Source organism: Orycteropus afer, unplaced genomic scaffold (genome assembly GCF_000298275.1).
Source record: "Orycteropus afer afer isolate SDZICR_OR568_19922 unplaced genomic scaffold, OryAfe1.0 scaffold00002, whole genome shotgun sequence".
NCBI classification, from domain to species: Eukaryota; Metazoa; Chordata; class Mammalia; order Tubulidentata; family Orycteropodidae; genus Orycteropus; species Orycteropus afer.
Window position 1 is genome coordinate 32964614 of NW_006921589.1, and position 20116 is coordinate 32984729.

General features: G+C 39.4%; 1 protein-coding gene across 1 annotated transcript in view; it reads right to left on the reverse strand.

Annotated features, from left to right (window-relative positions):
- Window positions 1-20116, reverse strand: part of CFLAR (CASP8 and FADD like apoptosis regulator) — a 29725-nt gene that overhangs the window by 5677 nt on the left and 3932 nt on the right. The window contains exons 3-7 of the mRNA XM_007935200.2: window positions 19478-19613; window positions 18494-18582; window positions 15031-15088; window positions 12159-12208; window positions 9799-9880 (exon numbers count right to left, since the gene is read on the reverse strand). Coding sequence (XP_007933391.2) covers window positions 9799-9880; window positions 12159-12208; window positions 15031-15088; window positions 18494-18582; window positions 19478-19613 — 415 coding nt within the window. The remainder of the gene's footprint in view (window positions 1-9798; window positions 9881-12158; window positions 12209-15030; window positions 15089-18493; window positions 18583-19477; window positions 19614-20116) is intronic.

Sequence of the window (20116 nt, forward strand, 5' to 3'; positions counted from 1 at the left end):
GCAATGAGCAGGTAAGAGCTGAGCCAGTCTGTGGGGGACATAAAGCTCAACATACTACACAAAAACACTGTTCTACATCCTACTTTGGTGAGTAGTGACTGGGGTCGTAAAAGCTCATGAGCAGCCATCTAAGATGCAACAATTGGTCTCTCCTCCTACAGAGCAAAGAAGAGTGAACAAAATCAAAGACTCATAGAAAAAATTAGTGCAAGGGACTAGTGGACTGTGGGAACCTCAGCCCACATGACCCTGAGACCAGAAGAACTAGATGACACCCGGCTACCACTGTCAACCACTTGGAAAGGGGATCAGAATAGGATATTCTGGATAGAGTAGGAGAAAAATGTGGAACAAAACTCAAGATCAGAAAAAAGACCAGACTTACTGGACTGATAGAGACTGGTGAAACCCCTGACACTATGGCCCCCAAGTCACCCTTTGGGCCTGGAATTGATCTCACTCCTGTGGTGGAACTTCTAGCCAAACAATAGTCAGACCTACAAGGTGGACAGTTACACCAGGGAGGTACACTCCTTAGAATACGCAACCATGGGAGAGCAGAAGGGCAGCATTTGCACAGGGAGATAGCTGAGAGGGCAGGAACGCACAGGAAAGAAGGACACAGGGAGAAAGTAACCACAGGGAAGACAGCTGTTATATTGCAGGGATTGCAGTCAATGTCATGAAACAAAATGTGTATGAACTGTTGAACAGAAAATGAATTTGCTCTATAAACTTTCACCCAAATCACAGTAAAAATAAAAAAACTTAAAAAAAAAAAGAGTGAGCTGGGCCAGTCTTGTAATCACAAGACCTGAGTATCAGTCCCGGACCCTCCACCTTCTACATGAGGTCTAACCTTACTCTGCAAACTGCTGAGTGCTTATTCAAATACTAGACATTAATCATAAAGAGAATAAAGGCAAAACTCGTTGCTCCTGAGTCAGTTCCGATTCACAGTGCCATTTTAGGACAGAGTAGAACTGTCCCACAGGGTTTCCAAGGCTGTAAATCTTCACGGAAGCAGACTACCCCATCTTTCTCCAGTGGAGCAGTTGGTGGGTTTGAACTGCCTACTTTAGGTTAGCAACCAAGCATTTAACCACTCTGGTACCCTCTATGAGAATAAAGACAGCCATTTCAAACACGGATCATCTACCCTACATTGTATCTCTCACACAATCTTAGCACCTGGGCGAATGTTTTCATATCCTAAACTCAAATGGGCTCACAGAGCAAACAGACTCTCTGTCCCATACATCCTATCAACTGCTGTGTCTCTGCTATAAATAGGGGAAGAAAAACTTGGTGCTGAGTTGGGAAGATAAAACATGAATGAATTGCAAAGTCCTACTTCTCCTTCTGCCCACCCTGGAAATCCCACTTCTGACTCATATGCCAACTCTATCAAGTTCCACTATTCTTTAAAAACCAACTTCCTGAAATGATAGGGGTTTTCTTCCACTCTTGCAGCTAGTGACCACTGAGGGGTCAGTATCACTCACAGGTTTTGGGGAAAGTGAGATAAAACCCAAAAATATAAATATAGTAGAACATCATGACCTCATTAATTTAGAATTTGTGTTAGCCGAAAAACAGGTGCACATTTATCATCACATTTTCTCCATTTAATAAATTTATAGACTAAACAAGAAAGAGGATGTGTTTAGTCAGTCTATTTGCAATCACTTACTGAGTGAGTGCTTCAATAAGCCCAAGCCTAAATTTTGAAGTAATTGCACATAGTAGAACACAAGTTCAGCAGGATATTTACAGTGGAAAGGGAACTTCTGAGGTCAATTGTATATGGGAAATGCAACCTTGACTAAAGGCTAAATAGATTTCTTTACAGGACTTCTGAGATTTTTCAATAGGCCAATATGCACTGCAAATTCCAAAAGCACATTATTATTATTTTTTTTAATCATGATCTGGGTGAAAGTTTATAGAGCAAACTCATTTTCTGTTCAACAGTTCATACACATTTTGTTTCATAACATTGACTGCAATCCCTGCAATATAACAGCTGTCTTCCCTGTGGTTACTTTCTCCCTGTGTCCTTCTTTCCTGTGCATTCCTGCCCTCTCAGCTATCTCCCTGTGCAAATGCTGCCCTTCTGCTCTCCCATGGTTGCGTATTCTAAGGAGTGTACCTCCCTGGTGTAACTGTCCACCTTGTAGGTCTGACTATTGTTTGGCTAGAAGTTCCACCACAGGAGTGAGATCAATTCCAGGCCCAAAGGGTGACTTGGGGGCCATAGTGTCAGGGGTTTCACCAGTCTCTATCAGTCCAGTAAGCCTGGTCTTTTTTCTGATCTTGAGTTTTGTTCCACATTTTTCTCCTACTCTATCCAGAATATCCTATTCTGATCCCCTTTCCAAGTGGTTGACAGTGGTAGCCGGGTGTCATCTAGTTCTTCTGGTCTCAGGGTCATGTGGGCTGAGGTTCCCACAGTCCACTAGTCCCTTGCACTAATTGTTTCTATGAGTCTTTGATTTTGTTCACTCTTCTTTGCTCTGTAGGAGGAGAGACCAATTGTCGCTTCTTTCATGGCTGCTCATGAGCTTTTACGACCCCAGTCACTATTCACCAAAGTAAGATGCAGAACAATGTTTTTGTACAGTATGCTATGCCAATTGAGCTTGATGTCCATCACGACCATGGTCCTGAGCCCGTGGACCCAGTGATTCATCCCCTCAAGGTGTTTGGGTATGGCTAAGAAGTAAGAGGGGACTAAATTACACAGCATTTCTCAGATTCACTTAACCCCAAAACTCGTTTAACAAAGCACCTCTTCCCACTTTGAGAAACAGTGCAACAGGGAGACACAGATGAAATATACAGTGTAGTTCCTGTGTTTCAAGGAGTTTATAATCTTATTGTTGTTGTTGTTGTTGTATGCCATCGAGTCAGCCCCAACTCATAATGACCCCTCCTTGGGTTTCCAAGGCGGTATCACTACGAAAGTAGAATGCCCAACCTTCCTTCCAAATCTTATTAGCAAAGCAAAATTTATAAACACGATGAAAATAGTGGCTTAAATGCCATACAATACAGTAGGATTTTATGTAAAATGGAGGTCAGAGAAGGGAAAAGCAGTGTGGACTGAGACCAGGAGAAGGCATTGTAGAAAAGAAATATAATTTGAGCTGGGGACTAAAAAAAAGGTACAAAGAAAAGGTATCTCAGGTGGGAGATGACAGTGAACAAAGGCAAGAAAACAGAGGAAGAACGAGGGTGGAGTGTGTGCAGTGGGGGAGGCAGTATAATCCAACTTTTCATTTATTCTGATAGACTGATCAAGAAGCTTTTATTGGGAAATCCATAGACACTCAAAATTATAAACTACTTTTTTAACATCTTCTTTTTCAGCACAAATGATCACTAGTAGTTCCTTTCAGACTTAGCTTTTATCAGGAAAGAACAACGGCAATAACAAACATGTCAACTTCACGTCAGTAGTAGTTTTTGGGGTACTTCAGACAGCCGAAAAGTACTTTGTTCTCACATATCTACAATTGCTTATTTGCAACCCTAGAACCCCAAAAGCTCTGAAAACCTCAAGTTTTTTCTCAATCCATTGTGTGATAAAACCTCTCCTGAACAGAACAAAGGCTATGGACATATGTATCTATTCCACTTAGTGTGAATTTCCATCTGTTACATAAATACTAAAATATTTCATTATGGTATGCTGTCATAGGCCCCACTAAAATGCTTTGTAAATTACAATATATATATACCATATCATCTTTCTAAACTCTTAAAACTTCTAAATTCTAAAACACATCTGGCCCAAAGGGCTTACAATAAGAGAATATGGACCTATAATTTTTATTGGTACATTAGATTTATGCTATCTGGAAAAAAAAAAAAAAAAGGGGCTATGCACCACAGTCCCTGGGTGACTCTAATTAAAACAGAAATTTAATTAAGGATACTAGGTTTCCACGAACGGCTGCTGAGTCTCAGAGGATAAAAATACCTAGAAAAGAAAAATGCCCCACCACGGACTCCTTCCTTGTACCTGGACTTCTGTACCCAAGTAGGAAGCCATCTTTAATAGTAAATTAATCCCACAACAGCAATGGGAGGAAGCTCTGTCTCCCTTGCGCTCCAGCTACCAAGCGGCATATGACTGCTATGCCACCTGAGCAAAGCTCCAACTACCATCTCTTGTCTGTATAGTACCTCTTACCACCTTAAGAGACACTGAGACAGAGGGACATGCCTAGAGGCCACTGGCTCTGCCAATCCCCTTGCTGAGATTTTCCTACAAATGTTAGTACAGAAAAATGCTACTGATTCAGGTTGCCTGCCCATTCCACCAAAGGAAAAAGGAGAGAAGGGGGCCAGGTAACCCTAAGGAGCACCCAGGCTCAAGTCAGCACCACTATCCATTCGTGGCTTTTATGACTCCGTTAGAAATGGAAGTTTACACAGGATTTATAAAAGAAATTGTCAATGTTTACTAGAAAAATCCAAGTCTTAGCCTCAGTAAAAAGTAAACAAAAATGCTCAAGCTTTTCAGAAAGAGTGGGGGAGAAAACAGAGGGGATTAAAAAAAAAAAAAAAAAAGTCCTCTGAAAATCTGCAAATGCCATTTTTTACTAGGGAGTCTGTAAATAGCAAGAGCTTCAGGCCAAGTCCCCAAGTCCATCTGTCTATGATACAAGACCTGCTTCTAGAATCCTAGCAAGATCAAAAGGCCTGGTTTATGGCCTGTCAAGGCATGGCCAATCACCAACAGCATCAGGCCGAGCTTTGCTAGGTTACTGACACAGACAACACCACACTGAGGGCTTACTTTTTAAATTCTATCAAACAAAGATGCCTAGCCCCAAATCCCTAAGCATCTATGTCTGCATCAAGAAAGGGTTTGACCTCACCTTATAATGTGGATGAACTTGAAGGACATTATGCTAAGTAAAATAAGTCAATCACAGAAGGATAAATAGCATATAAGTCCACTATTGGAAAGGTTTACATATAGAAGGAAATTTTCTTTGTTGGTTACCAGGGGTGGGAGGGGAGGGCAGAAAAAATTGCTAGACAGGTAAGAGAAAATTACTGATTTAGTTGAAGGGAAAGGCAATATACTAAAAGCGAGTAACCAATACAACACTAAAGAAAAGGAAGACACAGAGAGGTACACAAGAGATACAGACAACAAAGATAAACACTTTTATACACACAATCCTGCATTATCAGTAATGTTGTTGTTGTTGTTATTATGTGCCCTCGAGTTGGCCCCGACTCATAGTGACCCCTCCTTGGGTTTCCGAGGCAGTATCACTACGGAAGTAGGATTGCCCAACCTTCCTTCCGAGGAGTGGCTGGTGGGTTTGAACCACCAGCCTTCTGGATAGCAGTCAAGTGCTTTAGTAATAACAGACATTAATCTACAGGTAGATACATAGAGAAGTTAAAAAAGAATAAAGTTTGACCTCTATTAGGATTCTCAAGAATCAGCCACCAAAAAATAACTATCTTTGTTCACAACAAATGACTCTGAGGCCAGACTCCATTGCACTGCCTCCATCTCTGCTTCCTCACACAGGACCACACACGGTGCTTTGCATACAGTACGTGCCCAATAAACATTTATCGGGTCACAGAAGGAATAAACTACACATGTTTAGGAGACTGACATATTCTTTGGATGAAAGTCTGATTTTTTTGAGCACAGAAGAAGACAAGTACAATTTAGTAGACTAAATTTTATAAATAAAAGGAACATACTGGCACTCACTCGAGAGTTTGTTTCTTTATTCATTCATCCAACAATTATCTATTGAGTTTCTATGTGCAAACAGTTAAATGCCCACCTGCTAACCAAAAGGTTGACAGAATCCATCCACAGACACCAGGGCAAAAACACCTGGCAATTTATATCCAAAACGTCACAGCTACTGAAAACCCTTAGGAGCACAGTTCTACTCTGACAACAGGAGGTGGAGTCAGAATCAACCCAATGGTAACCGGTTTGGCTTGGTTTGGCCATGTGCTACATAGTAAAAGAGATGAACAAAGAAGTCCTCATTGTCATGAAGCTTACCTTATAGCACATAAGTAAAAGTTTAGGCTTTGGAGTCAAGCTCTCAAATCCTAGCTCTCTCAGTTACTACAGAAGTTAGGAAAGTAGTTCAGTGTGCTCAGCATCCTCTTCATCTACGAGGAGTGAGAATCCACGGAGCCCTGCTGGTGCAATGGTTAAACACTCAGCTGCTAACCAAAAGACTGGTTGGTAGACCCCACCAGCCACTCTGCAGGAAAAAGATGTGGCAGTCTGATTCCTTGGAAACCCTACAGGGGAGTCTGCTTTGTCCTGTAGGGTGGCTATGAGTCAGCACTGACTCAATAGCAATGGGTTTTGGGGGGGGGCGACGTTGAAAATCCATGTAAAGCAATTAGCAAAGTATCTGGCACTCAGTAGGCGTCTAATACATTTTATACACTGGTGATTACCACCCCCAAAGTAGTCTTATAATTACTCCAGTAGTTTCAGAGCCCTTATTTCAGCTTGCAATTATCTTACTTGTTTTCTTATTTACTATCTGATTCCAAAATGTTCAATATTAATTAGGTGAAAAAGTTCACTAGGCAAGAGAGCAAACTGGACATAATCACTAGTTGAAGCCCTCTCAGTGCTGGTGGGATGGGAATGAAGAGCGCTGCTCCTCACAAAGACCATCCACCAAGCAGGACTCCAGGTCCCAGAGTCCCGTCCTCAGGAGGGGAGTGGGAAAATGAGGAGCTGTAGGCCTAGAGGCATGACACCGTGTCTCTCCACTTCATTTTAATTAACACACTCCTGCTGCTCTGAGTCTCAGCAGGCTGACAAGTCTCTCTAATGGAAGCTGTAGCACAAGGGAAGTAAAAGTAGATGCTGCAGTCTTATTTCTTAACTGTCGATTGGCCACGTGAGCTTGGGGAGATTTTATAAGTGGCCTCAAGCCGTTACTCGTTTTGGTTCCACAGGCAGGCAGGGCTTGGGTCAAGAGAGCCCTGATTCTCAGAGGATAGCAATGATGAGCATCCAGGGATACATGCTAGTGGCCCAGTCCCATTCTATTCCAGCACTCCACCTTTGAGATACTGAACTTGAAAGGATTATACATGATCAGGAAGGACCTGCTCCTTGGACCCACTATTCTGATTCTTAGGGTTCACATGCACATTCATCATCAGCTACTAGATAAGAAGAGATGTAAGAACACACCTGAAGTCAGTACCTGCTCAGAACTCAGACCTCAGACCTCAGACCAAAGGCCCCGTGTCCTAGGCTCCACCCCCAATTCCACCCTCCTCTTCCAACTCTCTCTCCTATCAAGTCTGGCTTGTTCTCCAGCATCCCAGCCTTTGTACTCAGATTTTCCTTCTCAGCCAAATGCATTCATATTGATGGCTGGTTAGAGTGATATTCTCAGCTCTCCACCTGGGTATCTCCTCAACAAATTTACCTCTCAGGTTATCACCTCCATTCAGTGTGCCACAGCCTGTGAGGACATGTCACACCCACCCTGAGCCCAGCCCAGGCCCCAGGCTCTAATTTCCCTGATCCTTCACTTGTCTGGGATTAGGCTCTATGTACCAAGCACAAAGCTGTGCCAAGTTCTTAGTGGTTCACAACTAAAATTAAACAAACAAAATGACAGAATAATAATACTGGCTGACATTTAGTGAATACTTATAATATGCCAGGCACTGTCCAATAAGCCCCTTACAAGTATGTATTATATGACCTTATAAGGTAGATCCTGTTATTGACCCATTTTCCAAAAGAGAAACTAAGTCATAGGCTAGATAAGTTGTCCAAGGTAACAAGCTAGGACATAACCCACTGTCATCAAGTCAATTCCGACTCATAGAGATTTTACAGGGCTCCATAGGGTTTCCAAGGCTATAAATCTTTACAGAAGCAGACTGTGTCACATTTCTCTCCCAGAGAGCAGCTGGGATCACACCCCCAACCTTTTGGTCAGTAGCTGAATGCTTTAACCACTACACCACCAGAACTCCTTAGCAAGGACATGATACAACCATAATTCAAATCCCACAGTTGTATTCCAGGATCCAACTCTGACCACACAGCTATAATTGCAGAAAAATACAAATATGAATTCAATTCTTGCCTGTAAGAGACTCACAGCCCAGCAAGGGAAGCTAGCACATACACAGAATTTTATCCACAGATAGTTTATCAATTTACAGAAGATAATGGCTTTACCTTTATGATAGTCTTAATACAAAAGACACACCCACCACCATGTGTAACTGGGAACTTTCCTGCTGATGAATGAAACAGAACTGATTACAACAGAAAACGAAGGGCAATTATATAACCTCTTTTAAAACAGGAAGTGACTCATTAGGAAAATATTTTCTCATCCTCATACGGGTATTAATGGCTAAAAAAGAAAGAACACCTATCTATAGCTGAGGAAACAGCATTTTGCACATCTAACCAAAAATAGGACATGAGAAAATGGGATCATATTTGAAATCCTGGGAAATCCAGCCTAATATTTGCTAATTTGATTTTCTCTTAGATTTCTTCCCATAAAATTCCCCATGGTAACATCTACCCAAACCAAACCCATTGTTGTCGAGACAACTCCAACTCAAAGCAATCTTACAGGACACAGTAGAACTGCCCCATAGGGTGTCCAAGGCATTTTAAAAACCTTTAAAAAAGCAGACTGCCACATCTTTCCCCCACAGAGAGGCTAGTGGGTTTAAACCATCAACCTTTTAGTTAACAGCTGAGCACATAACCACTGCACTACCAGGGTTCCTTGTGTGTAGCATTTAACTCACCCTAAAAGACAGTCTGATTCATTCAAAGAGAATGTTTAGAAGTTGGCAAACTGCTAGAAATGTAATGATCAATATTCTCAAGGAAGAGATAAATTATTAAAAAATAATGTTATCCTGCTTCTCTGGGCTCTTTTCATTCTCTCTGGATGAATCACCAGTGATTCAGTTTGAGTAAGACATCCAACAGCAACTGAACAAAGGAATCAATTCAGGTCAAATAATTGTCTTATAAAAGAGGACAGAACAGAGTCAGACAATACCAACGTAAAGGACAACAAAACTAAATGACACATTCCTCAGACAATGCCCAAGACTCTCATAATGAACACACATTTACTGTATTTGTAGTGATCCCAGGAAAGTTTTCAGAGTCTGTCTAGGTGAAATGATGGGGCATCCGACAACATATAGAGCCAGAAAGCCTTCCATTATCAGTCCTCTCTGGAGCCCAGGGCTCTCCTTGCTGCAGCATCCAGGATGAAAAGGCAAGACCAAAGCTCATCAACTAAGCCTTTGCGGCAGAGACATTGCTGGGGGGTTACTAAACCCTATTACTTTTCCTCCTAACACAGAGCTAGTCTAGTTCTCTCACTTCTGCCGCAGATAAGTGGGCCACATGAATGAGTTCTAATCAATGGAAACCAGTGGATAGGAATGATGGTCACTTTCAAGTCTAGTACCCAATCCTCCATGTACTCTCTCCCTCCCTTTATCTACTGGTTAGATACAAAACATCCTGCAGAAGACTTCAAGGCCTCCAACGATGATGTAGCCACTGGAAGATCACACGGAACAATGCTCCCTTTACCCAATCCACATTACACTACAACATAAGTGAAAAATAAACCTTCACTGGATTAAGCCACAGATTTTTGCGGCAATTTGCTATAGCAGCTAGCTTTGATCACTCCAATACTGCCTGCCTGTGCCATGATCTCACTGGGGGGACATCAGTTAACCTGCAGTATCCATACCTACCTGTGTCATTGCCAATGCAATCGATTATCAGGCAGATTCCTAGAGGGTTGCTCTGCATCCTGTATCTTTCTTCAGATATGTGCTTAAAAGGAAAACAGGGTACGTTAAAGACTCTGAATATTGCTCCATTCCAGGAAGGTCCCACCCACATACCATCTCTTCTTTCGGATATCCTTAAACATCCCTTTGGCAAAACAGTCACTGAACAAACAAAGCTTGAAGTCATCATAGCTGACATTTCCCATTAATATCACTTTTCCTCCACTAGAGTAGTATACTTTAGACACATAAGCTATTTTAGGTGCTATTTAAATTTAATGAAAATTGAAGTCTCTTTCTACATGTCTCCCATGAATAAAGATAACTTAAACAGAGAAAAGATGGCTCATACATTTCTACAGTAACCTAACCCCAAGAAGTTATACAAGTAATTAAAGCTCAGAAAACAGAAAGGGATAGGAAAGAAAAAGAAAAGAAAGGGATAGGAAAGGACAAATGGAAATGATAAACACAAAGAGGAAGTGAGAGGAGTGCTATTACATTATTACAATCAGTGTCACAAGTCAAAATGTGTATGAATTGCTGAATGGGAAACCAATTTGCTCTGTAAACTTTTACCCAAGTCACAATAAAATGTAAAAAAAAAAAAAAACTATACAAGTTCTATATCTTTCCAAAACCAGTACAGAGGCCTTCTAAAGTCTCTTCTTACAGAGATACAGAGAAGTATCAGTATAAGAAAAATCCAGAACAAGTCAAGGCTCAGTATCACCACCTACTTAGACACTCTGTAATCACTCAGCTGAGAGACCAAGTACCACTTTGTAATTTCCCTGTACTCTAAAGTTCACTGACACAATCCACTTTAAGATCTTTCTCCGTGACATCCAAGGTTCTCCCATAAAAGCGTTCTCAGGAGAACATTCAGCATCCTATTATTGTAACATAGAATTTTTTTTTTTCAGGATCCATAAGCTATGTTTACTAAGCACTTACTGGGCACATCACATGCAAAAGAGGCAAGAAATGGACAGGTAAGAACTTGAAGAAATATTCATATCAATTTTAGCACTAGTTTTAACTACTGGAAAAGTACAAATGTTATACAAGTTATACTTCACATAAAAAATTTAAATCCATTAAAAGAATAAGCTGCAAATACAATGCAATAAAAAAATTTTCAAAATTGTGCTTAACGTCATAGGATTACCCTAAAATGGGCTCGTAAAATGCCTATATAGCATCCATCCTTATTACATACATATATTTCACATTAAAGATTACTTGAATAGGACAAATACTTTGACTCACTGCTGAGATATCCATGGTCAACAACTGTATATGCAGTTCCTCTAAGAAACATAATAGCATTTACATTAAGTCCATTTCACTGTTCAGTTCCACTTTTTTTCAGTCGAGCTTACTATCAAGTTCTCTTCAGAACTGTACATATCTTTTTTGTCTGATCATCTTCTTCAGGCTTCCTGATTTCATTTTTTAAACAATTTACAGTTTCACCACTTGCCTTTAATCTCTCTTTAATCTCTGCAATTTCAAAGCTTGTTTTTCTTGGCAGCTTCTAATTTTTCTCTGGTTTTCACTTCAAGTTCTGAAAATTCGGTTTCATGTTTATAGGTTCCTAATGTAAGCTGACTGAGATGTTGTTAATAATTGCTGCATCATTGCTGTTGGGTCTTGAAATATCGTTTCATCATAAAACTCTGAAACCACTGTTTTTTCCCCAGCATTACATTAGTGTCTGACTGAAACAGCTTTAATAAATGATACAGGGTTACAGGTCTTTCATTAGGGTCAATGAGAAATATTTTGATGATTATTTCAAATTCACCCCATCCTGTTTCAGTAACTTCATATGGAGGCTTAGTAACAACCCTTAAACTGGATTTTCTTCACATATGCTGACATATCCTCATTTCTATATGGTTTTATATATACTGTCCACTGATGAGCATGTCCATCTTCCTCTCTTTCCAAAGTATCAAGCAACATTACCATAAACTATTGGTTTAACAATAGTATAACCCCCTTCACTCTCCCGCCGGAGTCAGGCCCAAATTCAGTCATTCTCTTGAACATACTGTCCCACGGAAGAAGCCACCACCTCCGCCAAGAAAGAGACTGGGCCGGGAGAGTCACCGCTCCGCTCAGAGGTCTCGTTCCTCTGGGCGAAGAGTTGGAGGTTCCCCAATGCACTGCCTCCCGAAGACCATTCAGCCCCGCAGGGGTGGAGAGTGCAAAGCTGTAACAAAGAATTCTTAACGGACAGGTATTTTTAAAGAAGTCAGTGCTTTCAGCAGATAGTGTGCTCACAAATACAAAGCAAGCAGTTCATTCCATACCCGAGGCAAAAACGCTCCTGATTCTTGAATGGACGTCTTCACTGGTTCTCCTGGGAGATGAGAGAAGAATCATTCACAAAGCTGAATGAACACTAAGCCCACATCCTGCTGGCTGAGTTCTTTATATCACAAACTATTCTCAGCCCCTTTGTTCTTACACTACCTCTTCTTTTCCTAGCTATACTCACACTGAAGAATTTCATGACCCTAAACATGAGACCCTAAAATAAACAGGGGATATAGAGAAAAAATGCTTGAAAAATAAAGAAGAAGAAGCCTCTCTCAAAAAGGAGGTCTGTGTATGCACAGGGAGACAGCTTGGGGGGCAGGAGTGCATGGGAAGGAAGGACACAGGGAACAGGTAACTATGGGGAAGAAGTGGGAGGGGAGCTGTTGCATTGTGGGAAATTGAAGTCAATGTCATGAGACAAAGTGCTGTATGGAAAGTGAATTTGCTCTGTAAACTTGCACCCAAATCACAATAAAAATTTAAAAAGAAGAATTAGAAGAAGGTGGCTCTTTCTCACCTTCTCCAGGAAAAACGCCTGGTGACTGATGAGTCTTTAAACTGATGGGAAAGATCCAATAAGTTCACCACCCCACAATAACAATAGCTTTCTTACATGCTGAAACTGTGTATAATGCTTAAAGGAAGCAGTCTTAGAGACTGCAGAGAAGAGAAAGTTTACGTATATTTGCTATTTATAGGGCAGAAGACCATGTTTGCTTAGACTAGTAATATTACAAGATCATAAAATAAAATGGCAAGATAGGGGGGCAATGAGTCTGGCGAAGGGAGATGAGCCTGAAGCAAATTTCATTGGATAAAAATGAGGTGAGCTGGAGGAACCACTAGTTTGAAGCCATGAAGGGCTGGCTCAAACCCCAGAACCAGCAATGACCAGCTCTGTGATCTTGGGCAACTTCCTTGAGTCTCAACTTTTCATCTTTCAGATGAACATACTAAAATCTACCGTTACAGGATTGTTCCAAGAATGAGAAACAATATCTAAAGACCAGAAAAGAATATGCCAGTATTGGTAATATTTTGAGGGAAACGAGCTCTTTCAAATGCTAATGAGTACAAGTTCAAACAGTCTTTTTAAAGGGCAATTGGCAACTTTGAGTCATCATTCTGCTTTAAGAAGTTCATCTGAAAGGAACAATATAGCCAGTGTGCAAAAATATGTCAAGGATATTTACTGAATGCCTGTTTATATTGACCCCAAACCAGAAAGAAACTAAAAGCCCACCAATATGAAACTGATTAAATAAATTATGGTACATATAATGGAATACTAAGTAATGTTAAAAAAGATAAGGGAGAATTTTACATATATGACATGAAAAGATACAGGATATACCAAGTGAAAAAATGAGTCATTAAGTAATATGTATAGCATTGATCCCATGTACTTAAATATATATATATATATCTGTGTGTGTAAATTTACATATATATACTTAAAAATATAAGAACCGAGAGGTATATAAATTGAACAATAACAGTAGCTATCTCTGGTAGTTGGAATGAAGAGGAAAATTTCCCTTTTTTATGTATTTTATACTTTTAGCAATCATGTAGTATTATAACAAAAAAAGAGAAAAAACAGAATAATCCATGTAATATGCCTAGCTCAGTTTAAGGCATTTAGGATAAGCTTAATAAATGGTAATTATCATTATTATCATTCATTTGAAATGTATCTGGAAGACCAAATAAATATGAATACTTGAATTGATCAGTTTAAACATCTATTAGATTAAGGCCAAGTTATCAGAATGCTTTAAACCAAACCCAGGCAAAAGCAGGTAGCAACTAGCTCTCCTAACAGATTACCAGGCAGTGTTGGGAGCCTAACTTAACTCCCTATATAATTATGATCAAATATAACCTGCTATCAAAGAGTGCAATGGGAAGAACATTGACTGTGTTTTCAATTTCTATCCAAATCTACCAGGACTTCTACTTTCCTTTTAAACAGTTTTCAGAATGCTGATTCTCACCACCTCATCAGTGTTTTTAGAAACATGTTGTCACTTCAGGAATAAAGTCACGTCTCAACAGCTTTTACTGGAGAGCAGAATATTGGGTAGGGAGTGACAGGCATGAGCTGTGCCATCTGGCTAACACAGGCAAAATGCTTCTCTGTCTCTAGGTGCACACAGACAACATGGAGGCTGAGTCATAAGATACTGGCAAGGGGCCTGCTACACAAAGAAGGCTCCCATCAGAACCCTGTCCTTTCATGATCCCCACCACAAACAAGACAAATCCCAAACCTCATAAAAGCGAAGCCCTCCTGACCTGCCTACCAATCTCTGCTTCCCAGAGTTCTAAAGCCCAAATTATCTGCCATAAGGTCTCAGCCTTCACTTCACAGAGAGGACCCAAGACAAGCAAAAGAAGCAGACTTTAAGAAAATGTTATGGGGTCAAAGTGCTGATGTTTTGAGAGAGGAGAGAAATCATGTGAGTTGAAGTAGCTGATTTTTATTGTATTTTTTGTTCTTTGGGGGCAGGAGGGTCAGTGGGGAGATATCACTGTAGAGTATCCAGATGTATTAAATGGGCTATAAAACAAGATCCTTCTTCCTGCTACTAGATATTTGGTTACTGTTAACACAGCCTAGCCTTATTGCTGATGAAGTAAAGGTTGTGCTTAAATTTAAACAAGCTAATTCAATAAATGCCAATGAATAATTTTGAATTTAACTACTTTTTAAGAGTTTAATTACAGCACACAGATAAAGATAGTCAACATTTAAAATATGTAGACAAACGAAAAACTAAAAACTCTAAAAAGGCAACATTTTGTACTTGAATTATCAAACGTGTATAAATAATGAATATAATGAAAAGTCAGTCTTACTTTGAATGCCAAGTTGCTCCACAACGATTCTTTGTTCTTTATTTCTTCTGTTCTGTAGCTGCAAATAAAAACAACAAGGTCACACTCCCTGTCAGCTTTTTCAGAGACACACTGTATTACACCTCTTTAAATACCTCAATAGGGAGCTCTGGTGGTGTAGTGCCTAAGACATTTGACAGCTAACCAGAAAGCTGGTTGTTCAAAACCACCAGCCACTCCTCGGAAGGAAGGTCGAGCAATCTACTTCCATAGAGATACTGCCTCGGAAACCCAAGGAGGGGTCGCTATGAGTCCAATCCGACTCCACGGCAGTAAGTTTTGGTTTTTTTTTTGTTTTGTTTTGTTCTTTTTAATACCTCAATAAGATTCTTAATTAGAAAAAAAAAAAAAATCAAAATACCACATTCACAGTTAAATGATCTGAGGACTAGCAACAGCCATTCAAACCATTAATCTCATTTTATATAACCAAAGAATAAGGCAACTCTTCCTTCAAAAAGTGAAAAGACAATGAAAGTGTAAATATGTTAAACCAGCATGTCAGAATGCTTCAAACAGCTCAATAAAATCAGATGTTGTGGTATAGAGTAGATGCTGTAATAGCTCCAAGTTGGAACAAACTGTTATGACATGAGCTTGACATTCAGCCCACTCCTTCAATACTGAGGCAAAGTATATAATAGATAAGAGTAGGAGTTCTAACCCATACAAACCTGGCAATGCATCTTGACTCTGTCATTTACTAGTGACATAACATTTGAGTAAGTTATTTAACCTCTCTCTGTCTACTTCTTCACCGGCACAATGAGGATAATAATAGTATAGGTTTATTGTGAAGATTCAATGTACACAAAGCACTTAGCACTGTGCCTACTACACAGAAAGTGTTGAATAAATGTCCAGTTATTATTTTTCTGTAATTGACTAGTCAACCACAGATACATAAGCCATATATGTGCTTCATGCTTGATAATCAGGCACTGCCTGTGAAGGCTCAAACTCACTGCCATTGAGTCGATTCCAACTCATAGAAACCCCCTTTGGGCTTCCGCCACAGTAAATCTTGACAGAAGTAGATTGCCCCGTCTTTCTCCCACATAGTAGCTAGTTGGTTTGAACCACCAACCTTCTGGTTAGCAGTCAAATACCTCAGGCACCATGCCACCAAAGCTCCTTCTCTGAGAGCCAAAATGGGGTTAATCAGAGAATGAAAGATTGAAACCGAACTTTTCCCTTCTCAAATGACATGTCCAATGTAAGGTACACATACCATATACTGTCAACCATCTGATACACTCAGCTTTCAAATGACAGTTCTCCTCTAAGGCTATTCCAGCCAAAAGAAAAAAGGACACTATTTATAAGCCTATGGCTATAGCTAAGTTTGTGTGTCTGAAGTAAAGAAAAACATGTAAATTCCTTTTATCACTAATAATCACTCACTTAGCCAGAGACCAATCATATCAGATAGAATTTGGTCCCCCACATGGATGTGTATTCACTTTTACATATTATTAAAGAGATATCAGACCAAATCAAAGGTAGATTTAAAAATCATTTTATTGCAGAGTCATGAAAGTTTTTACTCTACAATATGTTGGTATCATCATGATTCATTTAATGCCACTGTAATTTTGAAAGTATTTTTGCATATACTACCATGCCTGTTTACTAAATAAATGAATAACCAAAGTCACAGATTAAATATTAAAGGCAAATTAAAGAGGAAATTATACACAGAGCATAGGGCTTCCTAATAGGCAACTTGGGCAGTATACAGGTTTACCGTCATCTACAAAGCAGACAATAATAAAAGTACAGCAGCATTTAACTAAGAATAACAGTGTGATTTATATTAGATAGACAATAGCAGAGAAAACTTGGAAAGACTGATCTGAATCTAAAATCTATCTTGTTCATGATTTGATTCTTAAAAAATGAAGATACACCTAAGTGATGGCGTGACTAGTATGTAGTTTATGAAGTATATCATGATGAAGTGAAAGAAGCATGAACTGGGCCCAGTTCTGCCAGTAATTAGAGGTAGACAATCACTTGATGGTCTTTAAGCCTAAGTTGCCTTATTTGTACAATGAGGGAGTTGTACAATATAACCCCTAACATCCATTTTAGGTCTGAAATTCTGTTGTTCACTGGTGCCTCTAGCAACTCATGTTCTCCATGAAACTATTTACACTCCAAGAGTAGTTAATATTTTTAACACATACTTTTATTAAAGTGTTTATAATTTAAAGCATGAAATTGCTCTCTGGTCTAAGTCCACACTACAAATTCCACACACTTTATGAGGATGAGGATGAGATTACACCAGGATTTATTTTCTCAAGATAAAAGGTTAACCAAAGAATAGTTCTGATGAGACCTTGTACTATCGATGGCTAACACAACCAAGAGTGACTAGGTGATACTTGTTTACAAACCAGAAAGAAACCTTTCATTCATCACTCTATCACAAAGAACTTTTGCTGAAATCATTAAGATATGGTCAGTAAAAAAAGCAAAAGCACAAAGAAATAAGTACAAGGATATTTATTGCAGCATTTTTATAGTAACAAAAGACTGGAAACAATCTATCGTATTTTTACATAAACCACCCACGTGCTACACATTTTTTGCCAACTGTGCAATGCCCTCACACATTATTTTCCTAGGTGTTTTGTGCACATTACACGTGCGGGTACATTATTTCTGAAAAATATGGCAAATGCAGATCAACAAGGAGTGTTAAATGCATTGTGATACAATTAGAAAATGGAATCATGTACAATCATTAACATAATGAATAAACAGGAACAATTCCATATGAAATATATGGAACTACTTCCAAGAAATCAGATTGGGACAATGGGCATAGGGTGCTACCATTCGTACAAAAGGAAAAAACAAAACTGAGTATTATGTGCATAGACTGTCTCTGGATGGTTACAGAAGAAACTGGTAAATAGCTGTCTCTAAGGAAAAGAAATGACATCAATGTTATAGGGGCAGGAAGACAACATACTTTTAAAACTGTTTTTAGTATGTTTTGAACATTTTTGTTCAAGGTATGTCTTACTTTAAAAAAAGTTAAATTTTCAAAGGAACAAATAAACAATAAAAAAAAATTCAACTGTACATGTAGATACACATGTAAATATACATATTACAGAGACTAGAAGAAAATACACCAAAATATTAACAGTGGTTGCCTTTGAGTGAGTAGTGAGATTATGGATAATTTCTTTTCCTCATTTTATATTTTCTCTGTATATTCCAAATAAACTCAATGAATATGTATTAGTTTTGTAATCATAAGAAATTAGACATATATTTAAAACAAACACACATTTTGTACAATTTTTTCAGATATTAAATAAAGTACATGCTTTGAGTATTTATATGTTTTTATTAAAGCTCTGAAATTGTTTCAAGCTGCAATTCCATACTTTTGCTCCCGACTCACCCCTAAGTTATATGAAGTTTCCTTGAGAGTCAAGTTTGGGAGAGATGCCTGGAGAGCATTTACATAATTTGTTCCTGCTGCTCCCTGAGCTGTAGGCAGAAGAGGGATATTGAGTCAAGATTAGAAAAATTATTTTCAAATGAATCATCAACAATGGCTCAGTCCAAGGTCAATCTCTTTTCTGAAACAATCATACTGAAAAGTCACCATCTTTCAAAATACCCTAAACTTTCCAGGCACCTTACTAAATTTAAAATAGCAGATCACTGAACATCATTAAGACTGAGCTAAAAATGCTACTCCTGTTCTTATTCCTCAGACATTTAGGAGTCGCAGGGGGAGGAAGGCTTTTGGACTCCTGGGTCTCAGCCTCACCCTTCAGGCTGTGATTCCGTGATGGCAGTGAGCTGCTAACAGAGCCCAAGCTGATGCCGAGGCTAAAAGACAATGCGGCAGAGATAGAGAAAGGAAAGGCCAATGTGAGTCTGGGCCCTTTATGGAGAGAGGAATTATCAGCAGACACTGAAGATGCCCTTTCCCAAGAAGGGGTTTTGTGAAACCAGGGACACATGTAGGGCATTAGTGACAGGATATCAGCCAGAGTTGAATGATGGTCATGCCAAAAACTACAGAGAGGCAACGGAACTCAGGATACACTACAAAAGCCCTGACCATCCCTAGCTCCTTCAGCCTTTGCAAGAAATTGGAATGCTGGTTCCTTTTTGCAGGCCAGGAATGTTAAAAACTGCCTGGGGCATTTTGTAGAGGGCCAAAGCTCTGTGGTCATGGATATGAGGCTATGGAGCCAACAAATCTGAGATATAAAGGATATGAAGGGATATGCTCTCTAGCTGTAAGCTAGTGGTAACTGTGGACATTCACGTTCCATTCCACCTACCTACCGAAGAATAAATCTTTACCAATCATACCAACTATATACAAGGTACTTTCCTGAGACTAAAGAGAGGCCAACATTCTTCTTACCAGACTGCTTGTATTTCTGGATTTTTGTCTTCAGGTCTATTCTATGGATGGTCTTTAAGCATGTTTCTAATAAATCCAATCGATCTGGAGCAACCAGGTTTTGTTTCTCCAATTCAACCACAAGATCCAGGAAACTCTAAGAGAGCCACCAACAAGAAATAAATGTCAGTATGAAGGCACAAATGCAAATGTCAGGACATGTGATATATAAACCAAGAAAACGTGACAAGATGAGCTCCTTCAGGGACTATCAGAGACGTGAAAGACACTTCTGTTTTATAGTCTACTTAAGGCCATGGGCAAATGGTCATTCAGGATTTTACTCAGAAAAGAGGTGGTAGTATGTCTTTTGGTAGCCAAACAGTATCTAGGTTGGGACAGATACATAGGTCATTTTGTTTCATCAAGGAGTACTATACATTAAGGGGAGCCTAGAAACAAAATCCTCTTGACTCCATTCTCTTCTAAAAGGTCAGGCTGATGTTATACTGAAAAATTCTAAGGGCTTCCCTGAAAAAGGGAGAAAGGAGGCAGCTAGGAAAAAGATTTTGTGAGGAAAATCCCAATTATACAGTGTTAAAGTTCTTAAAATATTTTGATCCATGCTAGATATTCCAATTCATCTAACTCAAGAGGTCA